Source organism: Pavona decussata, unplaced genomic scaffold (genome assembly GCF_977016875.1).
Source record: "Pavona decussata unplaced genomic scaffold, jaPavDecu1.1 SCAFFOLD_213, whole genome shotgun sequence".
Taxonomy (NCBI): domain Eukaryota; kingdom Metazoa; phylum Cnidaria; class Anthozoa; order Scleractinia; family Agariciidae; genus Pavona; species Pavona decussata.
Window position 1 is genome coordinate 486,871 of NW_028145618.1, and position 24,630 is coordinate 511,500.

Sequence of the window (24,630 nt, forward strand, 5' to 3'; positions counted from 1 at the left end):
AGACTAAGAATATGCATACAAGCTAGGTCTTTTAAAAACAGTGTGCTTATAACAACAAGAAAAAGAAACAAAAAGTATACTCATGTGAAAAGGCAAAGTTCTCAGCTGGATTTCAATCCATTCTCGAGAGAAGGTGTCACGTGTTTGATATAGTGTGCCTCTTGTATAAGAGGAGATTCTAACTGTGGGCAAAAAGAAAAAATATGGAGCAAAGTTTCTTGTCTAAGGAAGTAATACCATGGCAGGGACCAGACCTTGAGCAACCAATCTTCAGATTTGAAGGGTCAATGACTACACACATGAAAAGCAGTCTGCATTCATACTATAATCTTACAACTGCATAGTTTATAGGAGTATTATAGTGTTGGAGGGGGAGGCATTGAAATGTTTCCTTGACAACAAAGGGGTCCTAAAATTTTAATCTTATTAAGGAGAGCTTTGGTCTAAACGAAAACAGAATTTTCGAATTTCTCCCCCAGTTCCTCCCCCCACCTCCAATAAATAATGCACGGCCCCTAATTGCTATTAATACAGTATTCAAGGCCTACCTTGTATGCATATTTTTAGTGTGACGATGGTATAGTTTGCACCGAAATATCACTTTTTCCAACCTAGTTTTTGTCATTTGTTGTCTAAATATTTTGACACTGAACATGCAGTACTCGGCTTCATTCTTTATACGCATGTGGATGGGGCCTTATCCTGGCTTTGTAATCACAGCACTAAGGTTTCTCCTGCATACAGAATTGTACAAACCTGTAAGCAGATGACAGGCCTTCATTTTTCTGCACCATGTCCCTTACAGTGTCTTTTAATTCTCGTATTCTCTTTTCCAGTGCTTCTTCTTTTGCCTCATGCGAGTCTCTAATCTGTCTTACCATCACGTCAATGTATGATTGTAACGACTCCACTGAAAGCTGCTTCTGATTAGCTTGTCCACAAAACCCCTGAGGTGATGTAACATTTATAACAGGGCATGTCTGATCGCATAACATCCAATGACATACATCATTAACACAGTTTAAATAAAACATTAGCTCAAAATAAGAGATGAAGGTGAAGGGCGTAAAATTTTCAAATGAATGAAGATCACAACAACCAAAGAGCCATACAACTTGTTGGAACAGCCCTAATTTGAGTTTTCAACTTTTTAATTTGAGCTTCTAAGTCAAACGTTTGGAAAACATCTGACCTGAAAAGGAAAGTTGTGCCTTAGTTTCTGTAAATGGAAGGATTTAGCAGACAACACATCTATCAACTATTTCCTTTCTAGAATAATTTAACCGTTGCGTTGATTTTTCGTTCTTACTTTTTTGTCCCGTAATGGCGGCTGATAGTGAATACAAACACTGACCATTTGGCAAACAAGATAAACGTAAGATAAAGTACACTCACTGCTATGTCGTGAATATATTGCTGCAGCCTATTGGTGTACTCTGCAGTGAGTTCCTTCAGACGCATGTCCAGATTGTTGTTCTCTTCATACAAACGATGTCTCTCACCATTAGCTGATATCAGTTCCTGCAACAAGTGATAATGAAAAAATGTGACATGCTACATCGACGTTCCTGCAAGAAGGAAGATATTTCATGGATAATTCGTGAAAGCAGGTTGTACTTATTAAAGAGCACTTCATGTCTGTTGTGAGATAATGGTCTACAATCTACACTTGTCAGAGTCTATGATCATACTCCTATAAGTGCATCTCAGTTTATACTGCAGCGGTGATGTTAACCAACAAAAAGGCCTTGATATCCTATGAAGCAATGTTCATATTTCTCATTAGCTTCAGAGCTACCAGTAATTTTACTTGCATATGTTGTAGGTTAAAATGAATCCAGGTTGAAATGATTTCAACCTAGATTGATTTGTATTTTCTTTTGTTAAGGTTGGGTAATTTACATCTGAAACAAAGGAAAATACAAATCAACCTAGGTTGAAATCATTTTAACCTGGGCTTCATTTCAACCTACAACACATACATGTCACAAATGTAGGGTGATAATGCACCCCACATTTAGCAGATGGAAACTGATTGCGTTTTGTCATTGTATGTTTCAGTAATAAAGCTAATATTTTTGTACTGGACGTTTCGGGCTTTACCCAGTTTTTGTACCAGTATTGTCAAAATATTGCAATCACTTTTACCCTCAAAAATGTTGCTGGCCAATTTTGAACATTTTTTTATACCAGAAAACCTATTGGCCTTGGTGGACTATACAACACATAGATGACATCACCTTTTTAACAAGTTCTGAGAGTTAATTTTAAGCGTGAAGAAAAAATAATATGTATTACAAAAACTTACAAACTAATAAGGATTTAATTCCAAGTCCAGCAAGCTTTACCATTTGTGACAAGCATATGTGAAACGTTGTGACTGGACATAATTTTAAAATTTTGAAGTAATTTTGGATTATCTCTGCTAAGATGCCAAAAATGATAATCAATACTTGTGACAATCAGTTTCATAGAAAAATATTTGAACAAACTGCTAGAAAAAAAGAATTGGAAGTAAAGTGGGTTCTCTGAAAGGTGGAGACCTCAGGTTTTCCAGTGTAACTAGAAGGTGAACAGGTAAAACTGGTTTCAAGCCTGTCCACCACAACAGTGACTAACCGCAGACTGATGAGCAAGTTTCCGTTGAACCTCCCGGAAAGATTCCTTGGTTTCTTGCAACTCTTTTCTCAGTTTGGATCTGCAGAAAGAAACAGAATGCTATCCATTTACACTGCTTCTTCAACCCAAAGCACCAATGAAAACACTGAAGAACCAACTGATTGAATTTCGGAATTGCCTGACTTAGTTGATGTAGAATGTGTACTGGGAAGCGAGGTCCAAGGTGCATACAAATGACTTGGCAACTGATATTGTATTTGTGGAAAAATCCTACAGTTTTTCCATAACCATCAAAATAAAAGCTCTACAAAGGCACTTTCCAGTGGTGCTGATTGGCTTTCAGCATAATTTTGTTAAAAAATAAAATTCTGATTAAACAAATATAAAAACGACTAGAAATTTACATTGGCACATTCACAATTCTGGTCAGTTTTTTGGCAGTTTTCCTAAATTACTATTGTAAGGCTTAATATCGAGAAATTATAAGATGCTGATTGCTTATATTGCACCATGCAGAGAATTTAACGTTCTGTTGATCATAGTTTCATAGAATTCCGCTTTGCCCTCGAGAAAATGAATATTATTACAAATGAAGCTGAAACGAGGAAAGCTACGTACATTCTTTCTTCCAACTTGACCATTTCTCTTTGGTGCTGGGTCCTCAGAACTTCAACTTTCCCTTCACGCTGCTGACTGTTTTGGAATAACTGAAAAAAATTTTGGTGTTCTAGCAAAAGCTGATCAAATGTATATACACTAAGTTTACACAAACCTTATCATAAAGTTATAGAAACATGATAAGTTTTTGCATCAATTGGAAACCCAGAAAAAAAAATCTGAGCTCCAGATGGGATTTGAAGCCCCGACCCTCTCTGATCTAGTCGGATGCTCTAACCACTGAACTACTGGAGACTCCATGGTGAGCAAGGTGAAATGTGGGTCTTTGACTAGAACTGCATCACGCAGTCACATAGTCAAATCAATACAGGCCCATATGACTCATAATTGCATCACTCAGTCACATAAAGGCATAACAGACAGGCATATGACTCATAACTGCATTGCGTAGTCACCTTAAGGCATATCACAGATGCAACCATCAAACCACCAAAGAGTCTTTGTATGTAGAAATAACAACATGACAAGTTTTTGCATCAATTGGAAACTCGGAAAAAAATCTGAGCTCCAGATGGGATTTCAACCCACGACACTCCGTGATCTATTTGGATGCTCTAACCACTGAGCTACTGGAGACTCCATGGTGAGCAAGTGTGAAATGTTGGTCTTTGACTAGAACTACATCATGCAGTCTGCGTGATGCAGTTCTAGTCAATGTGAACATACAAATGTCAAGCTTGTTTCAAGGCTGTTCAGCCATAACGTGTGTTACAGCTAGGGATTATGGCCCTGATAATGACAGCTCCAATAAATTTCTCATGAAATTTACAACCCTAAAAAGAGTAATTATCTTTAAGGTACTTCTCAGAACTCTAAACATAAAATGCTGCATTTCATTTAGGTACTTGCACATACAGTTCTGTGAAGAGCGTCATCTAGATGTCAAAATATATGTCACATGTATCTATCAAATTCAGAATACCATTTGTCTGTTCAGTTGAAGATGCACAACTGAAGTAAAAATGTGTCGGTACCTGCTTTTCCAGTTCAAGCTTCTCTGATTGTAAATTGAGCACACTTCTTGACAAATCATCCTGCATTAAGCAAACATCGAAATTATTTTCTGCACCAGGAGTTCAAAAGTGTTTCAAAACTTTATCATGACATGACTCAAACTCTTACATATGTTAAAGTTACCAAATGTCTTGGAAACTCTAATTTTGAAAAATGCCCCCAGACTTGTAAAAAAACATCTGCCACACGCATCTCCCATTCACCAACACACAAAAGTGTCTATTGACTTTTATCTCATTAAATGAAATTGAACTATCAATCAGTGATATTCAGATTTTAAGCAGTAAGGACAAATTTCAAACTTCCAGAAGCAGGGTAACCATGGAGGTTTCTCTTAAACGCTTTGAAGAAGTATTTAGTAGGAGACCCATAATTAGTGAGACTATATTGGGATACTGAGTTTCAGGGGAGGGGGGGGGAGGTTCCCATAATTATAAAAATGACAGGGTGAGGTCACTACTATTATTTTGTAAGGGGTCAAAAGGTGAGAATGTAAGATGCAAAAAAGCCACAATTAGTCTACTGGAGTGTCAGATGGAAAATGTAACAAGAAATGCACTGACTTGTTAGGACTGACACTTCTTAGGGGTAAAAATGAACCCTGACCAGTCTGTGTCCACAAAACAACACTCTGGTGCTGTGCTTAGGGCTTCCTTTCAAAATTTCTGATCAGTAGCATGGTCACTTTTGAATGGGAAGTCTGCTCTCACCAACTTGGAACTAAGTTTGAGTGTGGCGCTGTACAGAAGAAATGTTTGTACAACCAAGGTTACGGGCCCCAATTGTCCCACCCAAATTTAATTTTGCAATTGTTAATTATAATGATTACAAACAATACAGGAAATTGGGAATGGAAACTACTAAATTGTAGACGCTTAAGGACACATTAAAAGCCATTGTTTTTTAGAACAAAAGAAATCAAAGACAGGAAGATATCCTAGTACCTTCTCACGTAAAGAGCTTCTGGAGAACTTGCTTGCTATCCTTCTAAGCTGGTCATAGTACTCCTATGGAAACACCACCAAACGTTCACAGATCTGCTGATGCCAGGAACTAGTTTATTAAGTAATGCTTTGATTTTCAGTTTGCACTCATTTCAATCTTTGTGACCGAGAACAACAACTCTCAAGAAAATAGTCAGTACCTTGCTGCTAAAAAAAACCCCACTTTTTAAGCTGTTAATTTCTAGAGGAACTCCATGATTACTCCCAAACCAAAGGAAGCACAGTTATTTTGGATATCATGCAGCTGTATGAAGTATCTATTTGTTTATTACTCTGTTAGTGGGACACCATACAATCTGGTCAGAGACAATTTCAGCTCAGTAATTACTGCTCAAGTCACAGATTTCCTTCAGAAGCAGGCTATCTATAGGAGGTAAAAATGAAAAGATGTGTTCTTTTTCAATGAGTGAAGACTGTGCACTGAGTTTTTAATACCTGACTGTTCATTGTTAGACTCCCTAGGTTCAGCGAATAAAAGGTACTGCGATAATGAAAAGTCTCCACTGTTTTTATTCCAATCGTCTTACAGCTTCCCGCTTTACACACTCATCAGATCAGCTCTCCACACTCTGCATGCCCAAATATAGGAGAACCATATTTGGAATGCAGCATGCAACATAAAACACCACTACCACACGCAATAACCCATTACAATATGTTGTTGTGAATGATTTCCTGTTCTATTTTACTTAGCACTAGCCTCCATGCAGGTTGTCTTTTACTGATTAACTTGTTATTTTTTAAATCATTTTGGTAGCTTTCTTGTACCATCTAACTTTACACTTTTCAGTATGCACACAAGTACTGATTTCATAATGTATTTTTATATTTGAAACCAATAGCTAGTTTATAGATCTTATACATTGTACAAACAAATGACATTACGAACTGTCCACTACATCACCTGCATTTTCTCAAGTTCCACAGCTTCTTTGTCATGCTGCAATTTTTCCTTGGTGTTAAGTAACGTAACAAGTTCAAGACCGAGTTCTTCATTTTTGGCAACCTGTAATTTGGTTATGAAATATATTACAGTTAACTATCGCCTTGCAGACACCTCGCTATTTCAGAAACTCTGATAATACAGACAGCAGCTAAATCCCCAGCAAAAATAAATTACAGATATTTGACTGAAATATATTCCTGCGATTAAGGACCCTAACTCGAGGTCCTGAGGGTGTCTGCAATAAAGGGAGATGACTGTAAATTGGTGACACTTTGACACCCTTTTCACTGGCAAACCTGAGAACCTCAGCTGATTCTGGATTGAACTGGAATTAAGAAATTTGGGGTGAGGAGTAAAGAAAGAGAATAGGGCTGCCAATTTTCTGTGCACCTGGTCCGTAACAAATAAGTCCACCTCTGTGTAGCACATTAGGCAGTAAGTTTTGGTGACAGCTGGTCACTAAGGTACATAGACCAAATGACACAGATTCAACAATCATATAAATTTGCTAAGTCATTAATATTTGTTACATGTATAAACAGAAAACGTTTTATCTATACCTCCTTTTGATAGTCTGCTGTCAGCTGAACATGGCTGGTTTTTAAAGCAATGTGTTCATTTGCTAGTTCTTTATGTTCGGTTTCCATGTCATTGAGTTGTTCTTTAGCTAGTGCCAGGTCACTCTGAGCTTTATCTAAATACATTTGCAGTTCCATGACATTGTTTTCAAGAGCAAGTACCTGTAGGAAACAAAGTTTTTTTAAAGTCAAGGTTAGATCTGCATGTTACCTGGCAGTTTCAGTTCCCAGTCGGCCAGCATTAAATACCTTATTGCATAAAATTTGTGACGCGAAAATTAAATGTTGCGGAAATAACGACGCGAAAATTAAGCTACGCACATTATGTCAATAATTGAAAAAGCGACTTTATAACCATAATAATGATAATGTTCCGATCCTCTTCATCACTACAGCTTTCCATTGCTTCTTTCAAACTGTCCAGTTACTGGCTCCTTCGCTGCTCCACTAGCTGCTTAAACTTTTAATTGATTCAATGTTCTTCGTAGATGCCTCAAATTCAGGGACATGTTAAATAACATTGACAAAGAAATAAAGCGTGTCTCACTCAAAAACGCGAAATTAAAGTGAGTCAAAATGCAAAATTTTCGCAAAATCGCGAAATTAAGGTGTCGCGAAATATGCGAACTTCAGAATCACGAAATTAACGTGTTCGCAAAAATTTCATGAAATAAGGTATCTAAATTCAGCCTGCCGGACTTCTTTGAAGACTTTTACAGAACCTAGCTTCCACTAAATCGACTAATTGCCTTCTCAGCCAGTACAGTGTTGATTTTCCACAGCACTGTTTTACAGTGAGTTATAACCAATATTCCAATATATGAATTGCCCAGGGGAGAAGGTTAGGGTTAAAAGAATTCACAAAAACAAAAGCAACACACTGTACATACATACTACAGGTACTCATTAAAGACTATGACCACATGTACATGTTTTAATGTGTAACATTGCAAGAAATAAAGCTCTGCAAACTGTCCCAAGAAACTCTGGCTAGGATTGTGCATGTACAGGGAAATTAATTTGCAATGGGTTCTCCATGTTTCAACTGAAGCACTCATATAGAAGAGGATTGAACAACATCGTTACCTCCTTTTGATATTAGTCCGCTGTCAGCTGAACATGGCTGGTTTTCCAGTTCTAAAGATGGCTTCCAATAATGTGAAGAAAAAAGAGTTTATAATATAACCTGTACCTTATTATTAAGGTCAAAATTAACTGCTTCTGCATCTTCTTGGATTCTGTTGTTTTCCAGCTGTAAATCAACTAAGGTCTTGGAGATCTACCAATGAGAAGACAATTTTACTACAGGCCCCTCATGTTACCGTAACATGGTGACTTAAAGCATCAACTTTTATATTGATAGATGAATTTTGCAGTCAGAGACACAGGTATACTAGGAAAAGAGAAAATCAGATTTCCCCCAGCAGAAGTCAAATGTATGATCTGATCACTAGTTTGGATGCTCTACCACTGAGCTATAGGAGACTCATAGGAGGTAGGCCATTAAACTAGGTTCATTGAGAAAAACATCCCCCAGGCTGCTAGGAAATTGAATGTCAATATGTGTTGTGTTTAGCGTTTAGTTCTTTGTATAGTTGCACATTCCTTTCACATTCTTTTCGGTTATCGCGATTCATTCTGTTAGATTTCTCTGCATAATTTTCTTTGTTCTCAGATCATTTTGTAAGTTTCATTGTTTATTCTAATTCATTTCACTTCAGCGTTCATGGCAACATCGTTGCAGTTTCTTTCCTCCAGTCTTGTTAGCCATCGTACTTTTTTTCCATTTAACTTTCTAGTCACACAACGTTTGCAAGTATTTTCGCTTAGTTTCTTTCCGTTTCCTGTATTTTCGTCGTTTCATAGCCGTCATCTGTATTCCTTAGTGATTTGTATTTTGTTTCGCTTTTGGCAACCGTAATCGTAATTCGTAATAATTGTAATAAAGACGAGTTGGAACCGTCGACCATCCTTGGATTATTCGCTATATGTGTTCAAAAGAGATGTGATGTTTCGTTTAAGCCTGGTGAATAAATGATAGTTGTATCTTTTCAGTCAGTGGCCCAGGCATACTTGGAAAATGAAAATCTGAGTTATTTCCACATTTATCTCGATCAAATTGGCTGGGAGTGTTAGTATATCTGCTGAAGACAATTTTATTTATTCTGATTATTTTCCAGTAGGGATCTCAGACTTCAATACCATTTCCTACATCACACACTCCCAGGGCTTTCCCTGCAGTCAAAATCTCCAAATTTGTGATTAGTTGCCATGGGTAAATAATTTTAAATGGAAAATTCCTTTATATCATTAGAACAAACTGGTCAAATTGCTTGAACGTAGTTCATTAGAAATATGATATCACACAAAATTTATGAGTAAGGCTGAGAAATCAGTGATATTGCATGGGGGATGGCAGATATTAGGAGTTTAATATTACAAGAGTTTGGTATACTGGGACTCACCTTCAACTTTTCTTCTTCACTGGAAATCAGTTTTGATGAGAGCTGAGTCTTGGAATTCATAAGTTCACTATATCTTGCCTGCATCTCTTCCAACCTTGTGTACAGTTGCTCATTCTTCTCCTGTAACTGGAACTAAGAGTGAAATACAGCAACTTAGTCAAGCACGACCAATAGTTACTTTCTCTCTTTCTCAGACAACAGTTACATCTAAATGCAGAGGGTGGCCAGTTAAAGACTTTGGCACCTGAATTTACTTTACTTTGCACATTTCACCACTAGGCCACTGTGGTGGGTAAAGAGCGGGTATAATCCCTTTTATTTAACAAAAATTTCATTACATTGAGCCATATATGTACATGAACTACATGAACTCAAGGCATGAACTCAGACATGGGCCAACAAGGAGTGCAACAAATTACCAAAGGAAAATGAAGGAACTAAAAAAGTGCAATTTCCATGTTCAACATTAAAAATGAAATTGTAGGCCTTCCAAATAAGGTGGTGCATGAGAAATTGCATCATATACCTTGGTTAGAGAACCAATTTGCCTCAAGCTGTAATACCATGAGTATCTATACCATATCATGAGCATCCATGGATACATGGCCTTAGCAGGCGTGGATTTTAAGCCATTTCAGACTGCATTAGGGTATAGGGTCTTGTTGGTGAAAAGGTGAAGATTTTCCTATGTTCAGTCTGCCTGACATATCATCTCTCATTTCATCCATACTGTGTAGTTTCTATTACTGACAATAATAAATTATTGGATGAGGTTGAGCATGATAGCGAGAATTATCAAGGCCGAGGTTTCAGCCAGATAACACAAACCGAGGCCTTGATAATTTCGCTATCATGCGAAAACCGAATCCAATAATTGTTTTATTATACAATTATAAATGTACAAGCGTTGAGACATTTCACAGAACAACAACAAAGTAAGCCACGCAATGACACGTTTCAGTGTAAACATCTTTATTAATGACAGCCGTGAATAACGTGTAAAGCGGAATTCAAAAGGTTTACAGAAAGGATTTAAGCTTAAAACATCTGAAAACGTTTCAGGAAAAACTGAATCGAACTGAAACTTTTGAACAAAATGCTAAAGTTAAGTTGTACGGTCTTATGAAAAATGTTCCCGATTTGCGTTTAATGAATGTTGACATTACAGTTGAAGAAATTAAAATTTTTCGTTATCTCTGAATGAGAGTTCTGTACAATAAATTCCTCTTGAGAAAGGCTTATAACAGGAGATAACTGGTGCGGATTAATAGCCACTTCCTCACCTCTCACCTCGCACTCTGTCGTCAGGGTTTCCGACATTTTTCTCTTGGTTGAAATGTCAGTCCTGCTATAGCTCCGAATGCTGGATTCATTTCTGTGCCCGCTCACCGCCATGATATGCCTTGCTTCGAACCCGGACTTGTCCAGGATTGTAACCGCCGTTGCCCTGATCGAGTGATTGGTGTAACACTTTGAAAGTTTGGCTTCTCGAGAGATCCTTTTCATTTTTTCACCGAGCAAACGCTCTCCGACAACCATGTTATCGTACCACACTTGATCAGATATGCCGGCGTTTTTCTTCGGCCGCTGAAACAAAAATTCGTTTGAGGGATTCAGGTGCTGTATGTACCGTTCAAATGAAGCCACAGGACAGTGTGGTCCTGGTTTCTCGAACATCACGCCTCCTTCAAATCCTTCATCATTTTCTCGTCGGTTCTTTGTGAGTTCATCTGTTGTTTTGCACACATATTTTGCACCTTTGCCATCCGTGCTGAATGAAAAATCAGCTTTTTTGAGTTCACGAAGATTTTGCCTTCCTCGGCGACAAAAGTACAACATAACCTCGAAAAAAACTTTGTTTTGAAGCGTTTCCGGGCTGTTTTGGTTAAAAACATCGCTTTCGTACAGCTTTTTAAGATCTTCTTCGCAGATCGGTGGCGTGTGTTCGACTTTGGCGAGCCGTTGTCGTTTTAGTTCAACGCACTTGGCGCCAAAAACTTTGTTTGCCTCGGCAAATGCTGGATCGTTTATAATATCGAAGCCAAGAGTCGCCTTGAAGTGTCTGCCCAGTCCAAATCTCAGGCTGTTGAGAGTGCTTTTGGAATAAGAAGTTCCATCGACTTTTCTAGCTTCGGCATAAAATAGTTTGAGAACTTTACTGATGCCATCTTTGGTTTGCGGTTCGGGAACTTTCTTCTCCTTCAAATACTGCTGTAAAACTCTAAGAGCTGTCTTGGTAGCTCGTTTGGTGTTCTTTGCGTCCTTGTCGTCAACAAGGCGTCCTAAATCCGCTTCTGAGACTGACGCGAATCTTGGAGCGGACTCCGCCATGACAATCTTGCTCAAACCGCCAGCTAGCTTGTCAGGTGACGAAAACCATTGTCTGCAAAAACGCGTCATACCTACATGCATAAACGCCAGTGTCTGTAGATGTGACGCGATGACACAGCGCCATCTAGAATTAGCGGGGTGCTTTTAGCCAATCAAAATTGAGATAGCATCAGCATTGTATAATAACAATAATTGTCTGCACCTTACAAAACACTAATTAAATAAATTAATTTTCCAAGACCTAACCAAAATAATGCTAGGGAACCTTGTGTTTAGGCGTAATTGGAGAAGGGAGGGGGGGGGAGGTGGAGATAAAATGGGGGCTAAGCCTAGGTTAAATTGTGCTAAACAATTTAACAGGTTGTCGAACAAGTATTGAGTACCATAATGAAGAATGAAACACCTTTGTTTAATAAACATTGGGCTCAGAATGGATTCCAGTTGAAATAAGGATTGGGTCAGAGATTTAATCTAAGAAAGGGGTATTTAATAGTAAGTGAATTATGATTACATTTTCCTGCGTCAATTGTGTCATTTGATCCTTTAAGTCTTGTGCTCTGGATTGATTATCCCCTGATGCTACATTCCTTGTTCCCCCTGATATCCTAACATCATCTTCAAGCTTCATAATCATTGATCTAAACTGGCACAGCAGCTCCTGTGTATTAGAAATAAGATTTTACAGAACCCATGAGTTTGTAAAATAGCAGCAAAACTAAAGGTAAGTAAACCCATTCAAAGGAAATGTAGAGGTGCAGGAGTCAGGGAAAATCAGCCGTCACACAAACCCTACATTCGCCAAATGAATACAACTTGCAATAAGCAAGGTTAGATAAGGTATTAATGTTGAAACTTCTTGAAAAAAAAAAACTATTCAAAACTAATTTTAAAAGCTAGATAATGACTGCTAATATGACTGTTTTTGGAACCCAGTTAATAAATACATAAAGGTGTCATAATTCCAATTTGACATCCAGCATAATTACATAATTGACATAATTACTTTTGCTAGCAAAATTCACCCGTGATCCTCAAATACCATATATTTCATCTCATCACAAGAAAGGCAGTCTTGTATGGCATTAATTGTAAGAAAGAGAAAAGTCGCGTTGGGTAAAAACTAACAAATACCTGGGTGAAAAAAGCAAAGGCTGTTAAAAAAACTGTTCAATGAAGAAATGTTACAGTAGTGAGTGCTTGCTACTAGTGACAGGGGATCTTGGTTAAACCAAGCAGTTGCAGTAGCTGATGAAGCAGAGCAGTCTACATCTACTGGGATAACTAATGAAAGAAGTGCCAGTACTCTGAAACTCGCTCACTATGAGCACAAGGTGGTGATTCTTCAACCATTCATTTATAGCAGTAACCATAGCTTGTTTTGGATCAAATCCACGTTCTCCGGCCATTTCTTCTTGTTTCTTCTGTTGCATTCTGCTGCCGTTTCCTTTTGTGCTGATTAGGTTATGCGGAAGTGTTTTCTGCACGACTTTGGTTTTCCCAAGTATATACACTGCATTAAATACTTTTCTGGCACTGCAGACCAATCAATGTCCTTTAACGCCAATTTCATGGACTGCTTTGTCACAAGGCTTTTAGGGGGTTCCTAACTTGTGTTCCATTGGTTCGTGGCATAGCTTTTATGGTTCAATTTTATCGTTGGTTTAAATTTTTTTCTATTGTACTGCACACCACTGCAGACAGGTTCCGAAAACCGCCTCCTTGCCCTTCTTACAAATCATCTCCCCAACCATGGGCTTCCAATAAGCGACCAAAGTCTTGTCCGTTATGTAAACAAGCAGGTTGCAATGACCAACACTTTCTGAGCGCTTGCTCGTCTTTACCTTCGGAGGACCATACATATCTGTCTCAGTCTCACCTTACGTCTACCCTTGATGACGAGGAATGTTACACAGATAATGAACCCTCAACTGTCCTCGACAAAGACAACCCCCCACCACGTACCTCTGCACGTACAGTTTCACGTCGCACGAGTACTAAGCAATCACCCCACTTCAAGGCTTTTACAAGCATCATCCGTTACCTCTCACCCTCGACACAGGCACAGAGACCAGTATGATCAAGTCATCTGTGGCCAATTCTATCGGCATGACCATTGAAAAGTCCTCACAGCAAGCATTGCAAGCTGATGGTGTGACTCCCTCAGCTGTAGTCGCCGAGACTCACCTCATATTATCCCAAGCAGACAAACAACCCGCCCTTGATGCCCTCATTGTTGATGACTTAGACATAGACATTCTTGCTAGCACACCCTTTCCAATCGCCAACAACATTACTGTTCCCCTCTGCAAAGTGCCAAGTACGTATTCAGGACTCTGAAGTCATTCATTACGAGCTCACTGGTGATCCAACCACTGGTTCCCATACTGTGCGACGCGCGCAAAGTTACATCCTACACCCTTCCTCTCCCGTGACTGTTGTTTGGCCTAGAGAATATATGGAGCTGGACGTGCCCTCCAACCTAGGAGAAGGTTGTGTACTCGCCCTCCAACCACGTACAGACACCCCGATATCTAAACATACAAAGCCAGCCTGCATTTGGCCTGAGCCCCAAATCTTGGAAGCCATTGGAACCAAAATCTGTTTAGTCGCACTTCTAACGAACCAAAAACCATCGGTTGCCACAAACACCTTAGCCAGATTCTACCTACAGCATGTGAACCGTCACCAACTCCTATCTCAGTACCCACCAATCAGACAAAATCAGTTAGGCCTAAAAATTCCCTACCCATCTCATCTGGTGTGTCCATAGACCCTGACAACTCACTGCCAGAAGATACTCGCCTCAAGTTTCGACAGCAGTTGTAAGCGTATGACACATCTTTGATCCTGACATAACTGGTTATAACGGCACGGCTGGCCCCATTCAGGCAACAGAAAATATTGGTCCTGTACAGCCCCCTCAACGCAAGGGTTGTGTCCCTCAGTACTCCTGCAATCAACCCGTAGAGTTACAAGCTAAGTTTGACGAGCTGGAGCAAGCCAAGGTCTTCCGTCACCCTGAGGATCTCAGCAAAACCGTTGAGTACCTTAACCCATTGCTCCTAGTCAAAAACCCTTTGGGTGGTCACCGACTTGTGACTGCATTTGCCGAGGTCACACGATACAGTAAACCGCAGCCGTCACTAATGCCAGACGTCGACAAAACCCTGCGCACCATTGCTCCCTGTCGCTACATGATCAAAACCGATCTCACCCGAGCATTCTATCAGATCCCTCTCTCTTGGTCTTCTCTAAAGTACTGTAGCGTAGCCACACCCTTCCGCGGAATCTGGGTATACACGAGATGAACGATGGGGATGCCTGGCTTGGAGACAGCCCTTGAAGAAATGTGTCGAATTCTAGGAGACTTCATTTAGAAGGTTGTGTGGCTAAACTTGCCGACGACCTCTATTGTGGCGGCAATACACCGGAAGCACTCCTGAACAACTGGAGACAGGTACTCAAGACCCTCGACCACTGTAATCTTCATTTATCCCTTACGAATACCGTCATTTGTCCCATGTCTACCACCACCCTCGGCTGGGTATGGTCCCAAGGCAGTCTATCAGCTAACCCTCACTGTATCGTCGTCTTGACATCATGCCCTCCTCCCCAAAGTGTGAAAGGTTTCGGTTCCTTTATCAGTGCCTATAAAGTCCTCAGTAGCGTGCTCCCTAACTGCTCGGACCTAGTGGACCCCCTTGAGTGCGCCATCACCGGCCTTCAGTCTTCGGACAAGCTGCTTTGGGATGAGAATTAAACATTCAGGTTCAAGACTGCACAAGAGTCTTTATCCAATCACAAATCTATAGTTCTCCCTTGCCCGTCAGTCACACTCTGGATAGTCACTGACGGATCCATTACCAAGAGAGGCCTTGGTGCTACACTGTGCGTCTTGCGTGCCGATCGCCTTCATCTTGCTGGCTTCTATAGTGCCAAACTGCGTAAACACCAAGTCACCTGGCTTCCCTGCGAAGTTGAAGCACTATGCATTGCTTCCGCCATCAAACACTTCTCTCCTTTCATCATTCAGTCGCACCATCCTACGTCTGTATTAACTGATAGTAACCCTTGCATTCAAGCTATTGACAAACTATGCCATGGCGAATTCTCAGCCAGCCCTCGAGTGACCCCCTTTCTAACGACTGTCAGCTGTTACCAAGTCAGTCTACAACACTTGACTGGGAAAGCCAACTTACCGTCTGACTTCACCAGCCGCAACGCACCCGACTGCAGTGAGCCCAATTGCCAGATCTGCAACTTTGTCTACAAAATGGACGACTCCCTCGTGCGCAGCATCTCAATCCAGGACATCTTCGACAATGTCTCACCTCCCATGCACTACCAGATCAACCTGGCTTCAGATCCAAAACGATCGTCCCAACCTTCGTAGAGTCCACGCCCATCTTAAACAAGGCACTCGCCTATCAAAGAAAGTTACTAATATTCATGATGTTAAGCGCTATCTCAGCTATACCTCCATTGCTAGAGACGGAATTCTTGTGGTCAAACACACTCAACCATTCGCTCCCGTTGCTGAAGCAATCGTCGTCCCCCGGCCCATCCTGGAAGGCCTCCTAACTGCCCTCCACATTAAGCTCAGCCATCCATCCTGCCATCAGTTCCAAAAGGTGCTCCAATGTTAGTTCTTTGCACTGGACATGAACGACACCATTTCCCGCATGACATCTGCCTGCTACACGTGTGCCTCACTACTGATGTTTCCGAACCCACTGGTCTCTCAATCCTCTGACGATCCCCCAGAAGTCATAGGTGTCTCCTTCGCCGCTGACATAATCAAGCATAACCGTCAGTTGATCCTAGTACTTCGAGAATGCACAGCATCCTTTACTGCATCTTGCTTGATAGGCGACGAGATGCATGATACCCTCCGTGATGCCCTCACTCAACTAATCATTGGTCTCCACGCACTTAATGGCCCAAGAGTGATTATATGCATAGATCCCGCTCCTGGTTTTACGTAGATGAGCAACAAACAACAACTGACTTAATCACTTAAATGTCACAATCAGGGTTTTTCACATCAAGAACAAGAGTAAAAACCCCATCGCCGAGAAGGCAATTCGCACACTTGAAGAAGAGCTTGTTCGACAAGAACCTGGTGGACAACCAGTAAGCGAAGTCGGCCTCACTCTCGCCACCGCACGGCTGAATTCCCGCCTTTGTCTTCCTGGCCTATCAGCTCGTGAAATGTGGACCCAACACAACCAATACACCCATGAACAGTTGCTGTTGTGTGACTACCAACTCATACTTGACAAACATGCACATCATTCCACTAACCACGCCTTTAGCAAGAAGTCCAAGAACCCCCGCGGTCTTGTTCCAAACATGCCACCACTACAAGTCGGAGACATTGTCTTCCTTGTTCTAGATAAGGACAACTTGAGTGCTTGTGATTGCTATATTGTCGTTACTGTCGACCCCCTTGGTGTTTTGTTAAGAAGTATAGTGGCTCACAACTTAGAGCCACTTCCTACAAAGTCAAGTTGTCTGAATGCTACACTGTGCCTCCCTCTGTTGTAGTGTCCAACCACCCCGTCCTCCAGCCTCTCGAGGCAAGGACGATGAGCCTTCACCTGTAACTCCTGCCATGCCACCAGCCCCAGTGCACCCAGAGTTACCCCCTCCCGCGCCGCCAGAACTTACTACTCTGCCATCTGACGAGGAACAAGTCACTTCCTTAGCCAGTGAGGACACAGCACTTGATGTTCCCATTCATACACCCTCTTCGGCCGTTGTACTAGACGAGTCGCGCACCTGTGTTGCAGCCCCAGACCAATCACGTGGTCTTCTCCCAGTTCGTCTCCTGAAACTCCTGGCCCAATACCTCAAAGACAGAGCAGACACCCACCCCTGTACTTAAATGACTATGTTAGATTTTAGCCCTCTGTGGGGCCCCCACAGTTTAATGCTAGGTTCATATTTTCATAATGTTCCTCCAGTCCGTTGGACAGAGTCATTCAGTTAGTTCACATTCATTTACATAAAAGAAGAGGTTGCGCCAGCAGGCAGTGCCTACGGCATTGTTACTAGTTAATGCGCACGCATGTTTTGGCCGCCTCGTGTTACCTGATCAGCCATCTTGTTGAACAAACCTATATTGGTCGTTATTAAAGCTGTTAGAGTTCCTTCGTTATGACATTCCTGTCTCTTCAACACTGGCACTATATAAACAAAAATGGTTTTCGAAAAGGTATAAATTCAGATTCTTCATGTTATAAGCTTTACGGTGATGTTTAGTTTTCCAGGATTTATTTTAAAACAGCATGCAGTGTAGAAACGATTTCCTGGGAGACACCCTCAAATGTATACTGTTAACAGAAACCTTACATTTACAATGTATTTATCTAGATGGCTCAACTGTTTCTTCTACACAGTACTTCAGAATTGACATTAAAACTTGTTACTCAATATACCTTAGCCATGAAGTCGTTGACAATAGGATAATTTTGCACTTGTGCAAGTTGTCCTGCTGTTTTGAGTACACTAGAAAGGCTGGATGTTTCAGCAGGATGTAGAGTGATAAGAGCTTTTGTTTTACAGTTTCCACCAAGTGCATCCTTCAGCAACAATGTCACCTTAGATTCCCTACAAAAGAAACAACACAATATGTACTAACATCAAATTTTTATCTTACAGTAGGTGTTGTTAGTATTAGATAGCACATTAGACAGAACTGATAGTGATAGCTGATAGTGATAGAACGGATAGCTGATAGTGTAGAAAGCAGAGAATGTTTATTAAATCCCCAATAAAGAACAGACTACTACCACCTCAAACACTCAACAGGAACAAAAAGTTGTCAGCGAAAGCAGGCGTTCTAGAAAGCCAAAAGTAAAGTTTAATATTGTGAACAGTATCCAAGAGAAATCAGTTTCTGCTGGAGATACCAATAAAATAGTAAGTGTATATCTCTGAAGAGAATTATTTTACCAAACGATAAATTGGCAGCTTGGTGAAAGAAGACATGAGTTTAAATTTTTGGCAAACCAAACAAGAACAGGTTGCTAGAGCTAGCCTTTACTTGCACCATTGGATTTAAAGCTAAAGTCCTCCCAAGGTACCAAGGTATTTAGATATATGTGTCAACAAATGTCAAGTGCATCTAGTTAATGATGCTGCTACTTTGGTTAAGTTCTTATAGGTTTGTATGTGGCTAAATGAAATTTAGGCACGGTTAATCTTATGACAATGCTGGTCAGCAGTCCTGTTGTGCGCTGGACACAGGGGCAGCCCGGGAGTTCTAGCAGGGCACTCTGGGATGCTTACATGCAGTTGTCTTTGTGGCACTGCTCGTCAAAAGGTCATTTGCAATTTGCTCTTGCTTAGCTGCAGTTGTGCTGTCCTTTGGCTGTTGGTTTTTCTCTGTCCTGCTTTCCACCATTTCTTCTTTGCTTACAACAAACATGATTGCTTCTCTGTCGCCCTACTTAACTGGTAGTACAAACTTCTAATTATACAATACAATAATTCTGTGTATCTATCGCCAGTTCATTGGCCAAGTTTGGCTAGCCTATGACAGGGCATTTTGTGAGCATGCCGCAGCATCAAATTTGACGGACTGGTCTTCAATCAATTTCCAGCTCTTCACCTTCCACGCTGCTGGAGCAACAGTGCGGGTGGGTGTGGCAGCCTCTCAAGCGCACCCCCAGAGCCCTCTGGTTCTTCCACCTTTCAGATCGTCTGCAGACGCTGGAACAGAGAGCATTGTTCAGCACCTTTTTTGCCACTTTGCTCACTGTTGCAGCATTTGTGTAGGACCATTGAGCAATCTGAGAACCAATCCAACTCAGAAACAAAGCATTGTGCTGCTACCCCAGCACCATCCTGCTCTGCCCCTACCAAATCCAAGCATTACTAAGGATCTATCAATGCCGACTGTGACTTGAACTGTTACCTGCTTCTGCATTTGATTCTTGTTAATTTTAAAACTAGCATCTGTTACATGTACGTTGAGGCCATGTGCTAGGCTTGTGTCACAACTTATTAGTGTTCATTACATAATGGTCCACTGCCAGCTTTGGTATTAGCATTTGTGCCTTTGCATCACCCGCACTCACGGAGGCAGCTTGGTGCCTCAGCTTATCTATCTCATTAATGTCTAGTCATTAGGCATTATCGTTATTGCCCTTGTTGTGTCTTGCTAGTTATCTAGCGCTTGTTAAATTAGGTCAAAGGTCCGCCTTGTCTTGCAGCTTCATAGCTCGTTACTTATTGGTCTGCTGCCAGCTGCCTTAGCTTAGGTTTCTCCTTACTGTTTAGTCATTGGGCCTCAGGCATGGCATGGCAAAACCAACGATCTGCAGCACCGCTTTCGGCCTGGTTGGGTCCTTAGGCCATCTTTTGCATACCATCGTCTAGTTGTACGCGTGGTTAGGCCCTGGCTAGTATACTATTGCCTTTATGCCTACAGGTGTATGTGGTCAAGTTGGGCTGGTTATGCTTACTTGTACGTGTGCTGTAGGTGTGTAAATAAGATTGCTGACGCCATTTCCTGTTTTCATAGGCAGGAGTTCAGGCAGCTTGCATCGGAGGCCCAGCCTTTTCCCTGCCAGACTCCTCCGTCTCTTCTCAATCTCTCTTGAGTTCTGTTTGCTAGAGCAACAGTGCTGTGAGTTTTGTGTGTATGGTTTGGCCCCCTCAACCCAGAAGACCTATGCAACTGGTCAGAGGAAGTTCTACACCATTTGTTGCGAGGCTGAGAAGCTCCATGCCAACAGATCCCCTTGCCCAACTGACGAGTGGACCTGTCAGCTATTCGTTCCTCACACATCAAGCAAGGCTTTGCTGATCCAATGCGGAACTGCTTGTGGCTGCAACGTGTCTTGAGGGGGATTAAGAGAGAGCAAGGTTCCGCTGAAGTGCATCACCTCCCCGTTACAGACAACATCATGGTGGTCATTTGGAAGGCCTTGGATGTTGCCTTGTTCAACCATTGCATGTTTTGGGCTGCCTGCACCTTGGCCTTCTTTGGTTTTCTTCGCTCCACTGAGTACACTGTTGTATATCCACACTCCTTTCAGAAGCACTAGCCAGCCTTCCTCCACACTTGACTTCTTGACTTAGCAGCTCTACTGAACCGTGTGCTGGGGGCCTGTGTGCAGCTTCTTAGCATTCTGGGTAAGTTTGGTTGGGATTTGCTAAGGAGTAGTAAAGCTGGAGTCAAATGAATACCAGCTGTTTCTCAAACCACCCTTTTCTGATTTTAAGCTTCCCAGAACAGTAAAAAGAGTGAGGCGAGGTTTACTGTTCTGGGGAGCTTAAAATTAGAAAAGGGTGGTTGGAGAAACAGGTGGTATTCATTTGACTTCCAGCTTTACTACTTAATAGGTGAAAAACGTGGGAGCATAGACCCGTATTACAACCACCTCAAACCCCCCAAAACCGCCCAGCCACAAGAAAAAACAGGCGCTCTCGCAGCAGCCATCCACAAGCCACAAAACGATCGGCCAAGTCTTGCTTTCCACTGAAAGATAAATAATCTTTTTGCAGAAGAAGATATTGAAGGGGTGGAAACAAAGGGCCATCGTTTCATCCTCTGGCACTTTATCGATGGAGTCGACTGAGATTACACGCCGATCTTCACGGAAAAAGTTACAGACAATATTCACACAGCGTTCTTTGCCCAGCCATCTACGCGTACATGCTGATGAACATTAAGGATGGGACTGCCCTTTTGTATTACACAAGCCACGGTTCAAGATGGTCCCACAAATTGTCTGAGGTGGAGGAATGGTTAAGAGAGAGGAGGAAGAGAAACGCCTGACATTAGACAACATTAACAGACCATCTACAAAGTGGGTGTTTGTGGGCCACTTCAGTGTCAACTTAAAAGTTGTGCTCACCCATGACCCGTTGTTGGGCACAGGCCCCTTGCCAGACTGGCTGTGTAACTTGGCACGAGGTAGCGCTGGTCCGATAGTGGCACTGGACAGTTACCAAGACAACTTGTGTCTCTGGCGCTGCATTGGATCAACATCCCGAAAGATGTCGTCAGCATCCCGGGAGTGAACCTGCATTACCTGCTTCGGGGAGCAGTTGAGTAAGGTGTGGAGCTTTTCAGCGCCTGAAAAGAGGTGTACGAGAAGTTGAAAGGCACGGTCATCGGAGGACGAGGCGTCGTGTTCACCTGGCGCCACGAAGCCAGAGTCACGAAGATAAGGTCCCACCAAACAGCAGACCCGCGTCTCTGCAAAAACATCATCAACTACGGTGCCAACGCTCTGTACCTGTTCACCATGCTCTGTGAAATGCCCTGCGGGCAGGAGGAAGTCCTCCACTACAACAGTTGGCCAGACGCAGCAGCACTTCTGATGCAAAGGATCAAAAATGGGACCTGGTTCAGATTCCCATAAGTCGACATAGCGATCCCGGAACACATGTGGCCAAAATTCGAGATGTGCCCATTCTTTCTCAACAAGGAGGTCCCTAAAGAAGATGGCTACCAGACATGCAGGGCTATTTGCAGCACACCGGCTGATAAAAGATCGAAAAAGCTGGTGGGGGCGCTTTCGACGGAGAATATTCTTCCGTACACCCCACTGCTCCGCTGGTACATGGACCACGGGGCGGTGATTAAGAGTGTGCCGAACGATCGACTACGACCCCAGAAAAGTCTTTACCTGGTTTGTGGAGCAGGTGACAGAGGCACGCCGGACAGGAGATGCCGACAAGAGCAAAGCTCTGCTCAGGGAGGCGTTCAAGCTCTTGCGGAACAGCAGGTACGGGAAGTTGATAGAAAGCTCTGGAGCACCAAATAAACGTTGTTTACACTAAAGACGAGAAGGTTGTTGACTGAGCCCTCCGAATTGCGTATTTCTCCGATCTCGATGAAATCGGGGCCGCTCATGAGCTGGAAAGCCGGAAGCCCAGTATCGTAATCAGACGACCATTTTAGATCGGAATCGCAGTGTACCAGCTGTCAAAGCTGAGGATGTTGGAGTTCTACTATGACTTTCTTGACAAGTGTGTTGACCGAAAGGATTTCGAGCTGATCCAGATGGACAGGGACAGCAACTACATAGCCATCTCCAGAAACAGACTCGAGGAAATTGTCTAACCAGAGCTGCGAGCCGTAATTGAGGCAGAAAAGAAACAGTGGCTGGCTTGGGACAAGTGGAGTGGCCGCACCCCTGGGCTCTTCAAACTCGAGCACGAAGGTCACGTTGAAGAAGCAGAACGAAATCACTTGAGATCGTTTCAAAGCAAAGCTGAATGGCCACAAGGACATAGCGACAAACAGAGGTTTCCAGATGTAAGATTGCCGAATGGTCACCTACGAGCAGCAAAAGCTGGGACTGAGCACTTATTATGAGAAAAGGTTTGACAATGGCCTGGTAGCAGTGAATTTCAGTGCGCCTGTGCTGGATCTCTGTTTTATATTTCTCCATCTCTTTTATAACAGCACCCATGAATTCACACTTGTGGTCAACCAGCAGTTCAGGCCACTTCAGAGGCCCGGGTTTGCAAATCTTCTGAAAGGCCTGGGTGACCTCATCAGAATTTTTCGAGGTCAAGGGTTCCGCCCCTTTGTAGCCGCTGGCCACATTGGCAATGGTGAGCGCTTATTTTGAAAACTTTGCACCCGTGGGGCAGTTTGTTGTGCGGCAGAGAAAGAAGGTCAGCTTGGTGGACCACGTTGGGGGTGGGTACGTCAAATTTCAGTCAATGAATGTGCCACAGCGCAGGGAGGTAGATCTGCCAGGGGGCCTGCTTGATAAGCCACTTTTTTGCAGTTTCTTCTGGGACCTGGGTGGCCTCGGATAATTTTTGGATCGCAGCAACACCTGTAGTATGGCTGTAGTATGCCTTTGCAAGTTTGGCGTCCATCTTGAAAGCACTAGAGGAAACGTTGAAAGGAACCCGAAGGCTGTGTAGCCCAGAGCAAGAGCCCCGGCGCCCAAAAACATGAGTTCAGCCTTTTTCTGCTTCTTGCTTGGCTGATAAAAATCAGAGAACTTGGGCTCTTTTGGGGTATGATTCGTTTGTACGGGTGCGCCTGGTTGTAGAGTTTGAAGGCGTAGTCAGTGTTGGTGAAGTTCTGCTTGGCCTGCGCTTTCATTTGCGCGTTCGTCGCGATCCAGTCAAGAAGTTTGGCGAGGTCGCGTGTATTTGGCATAAGCAGCTTGGTATGCCTTAAGAGCTCTGTCGTGGTGCTTTTTTTCTTTTACCGTTGCTGTGTCACCACCCCTGAGTGCCCCCAAGCTGCGGCGTTCAACACAGCCCCAGCAACCATACTCGCGACACTCCCGATGCTTTGTTGCAAAAGTGAAACGATTCATATCAGAAACCTTTTTTTAAATCCTGAACCGTTGGTGGGGAGGATTTTTCGTCCTCGAGGGACCGTTTGAGTGCAATGCTGCCTGCCATGACGGTGGTGAACTTCAAGTAATTAATTGCACTGCCGCTGGGGTCGGAGGTAAAATTCCCGGCCGATGCTGGTGACCAAGTCGGTGAGAGTTGCAGCATCCGACACCATTTTGATGAGATTGTTGTCAGACATGTTTGCGTTATGCAAACAGTGCAAAAATTTAAAACAACCAAAATTAATAAAACCTCCAACACCGTTTTGTCCAACATGGCTGCAATATGCAATTGATGCAAAAGTTAAAAACAAACGAAATTAATCGGACTCCTCAGCCCAGTCGATGTAAGTTAAGGGGGCCTTCACAGCTGTGCCAGTGTCAGTGAAGTTTCTGAGGCTGGAAACGGCCGCCCAGGAGATCAAAAACTGGAGAGTGTCAACTGCCATCTGGCTGATTCACATGTTGACGCTATTGTTCAAAAAAAAAGTTCAATCCATGTAGCGGATGCCTTTTTTTGGAGTCAGTATGGCATGCACAGGTTTCAGCTCAGGTCATGGCTTGACGCACACTGGCGTGGCTGTTTTATTGGTGAATGCAGCCCTGAGCTCTTCACGTTTGTAATAAAGCGCAATCAGCGAAACAACAAAGCCACCAACAGCAAGCCAT

General features: G+C 42.4%; 2 protein-coding genes across 3 annotated transcripts in view; both read right to left on the reverse strand.

The window, feature by feature from the left end:
* The window catches only part of LOC146460455 (coiled-coil domain-containing protein 78-like), a 59,260-nt gene that overhangs the window by 10,020 nt on the left and 24,610 nt on the right, over positions 1-24,630 (reverse strand). For both annotated transcript variants that reach the window (XM_085088157.1, XM_085088155.1), the window contains exons 4-15: positions 18,076-18,247; positions 12,147-12,293; positions 9,305-9,436; positions 8,032-8,118; positions 6,822-7,001; positions 6,220-6,321; positions 5,256-5,318; positions 4,272-4,331; positions 3,238-3,326; positions 2,620-2,698; positions 1,396-1,521; positions 757-947 (exon numbers count right to left, since the gene is read on the reverse strand). In XM_085088157.1, the coding sequence (XP_084944283.1) occupies positions 757-947; positions 1,396-1,521; positions 2,620-2,698; positions 3,238-3,326; positions 4,272-4,331; positions 5,256-5,318; positions 6,220-6,321; positions 6,822-7,001; positions 8,032-8,118; positions 9,305-9,436; positions 12,147-12,293; positions 18,076-18,247 (1,428 nt within the window). The remainder of the gene's footprint in view (positions 1-756; positions 948-1,395; positions 1,522-2,619; positions 2,699-3,237; positions 3,327-4,271; positions 4,332-5,255; positions 5,319-6,219; positions 6,322-6,821; positions 7,002-8,031; positions 8,119-9,304; positions 9,437-12,146; positions 12,294-18,075; positions 18,248-24,630) is intronic.
* Positions 10,128-11,813, reverse strand: LOC146460456 (uncharacterized protein KIAA1958 homolog). The gene has a single exon (XM_085088173.1). It carries the CDS (start codon positions 11,714-11,716, stop codon positions 10,451-10,453), a length of 1,266 nt encoding a protein of 421 aa, XP_084944299.1. The 5' UTR covers positions 11,717-11,813; the 3' UTR covers positions 10,128-10,450.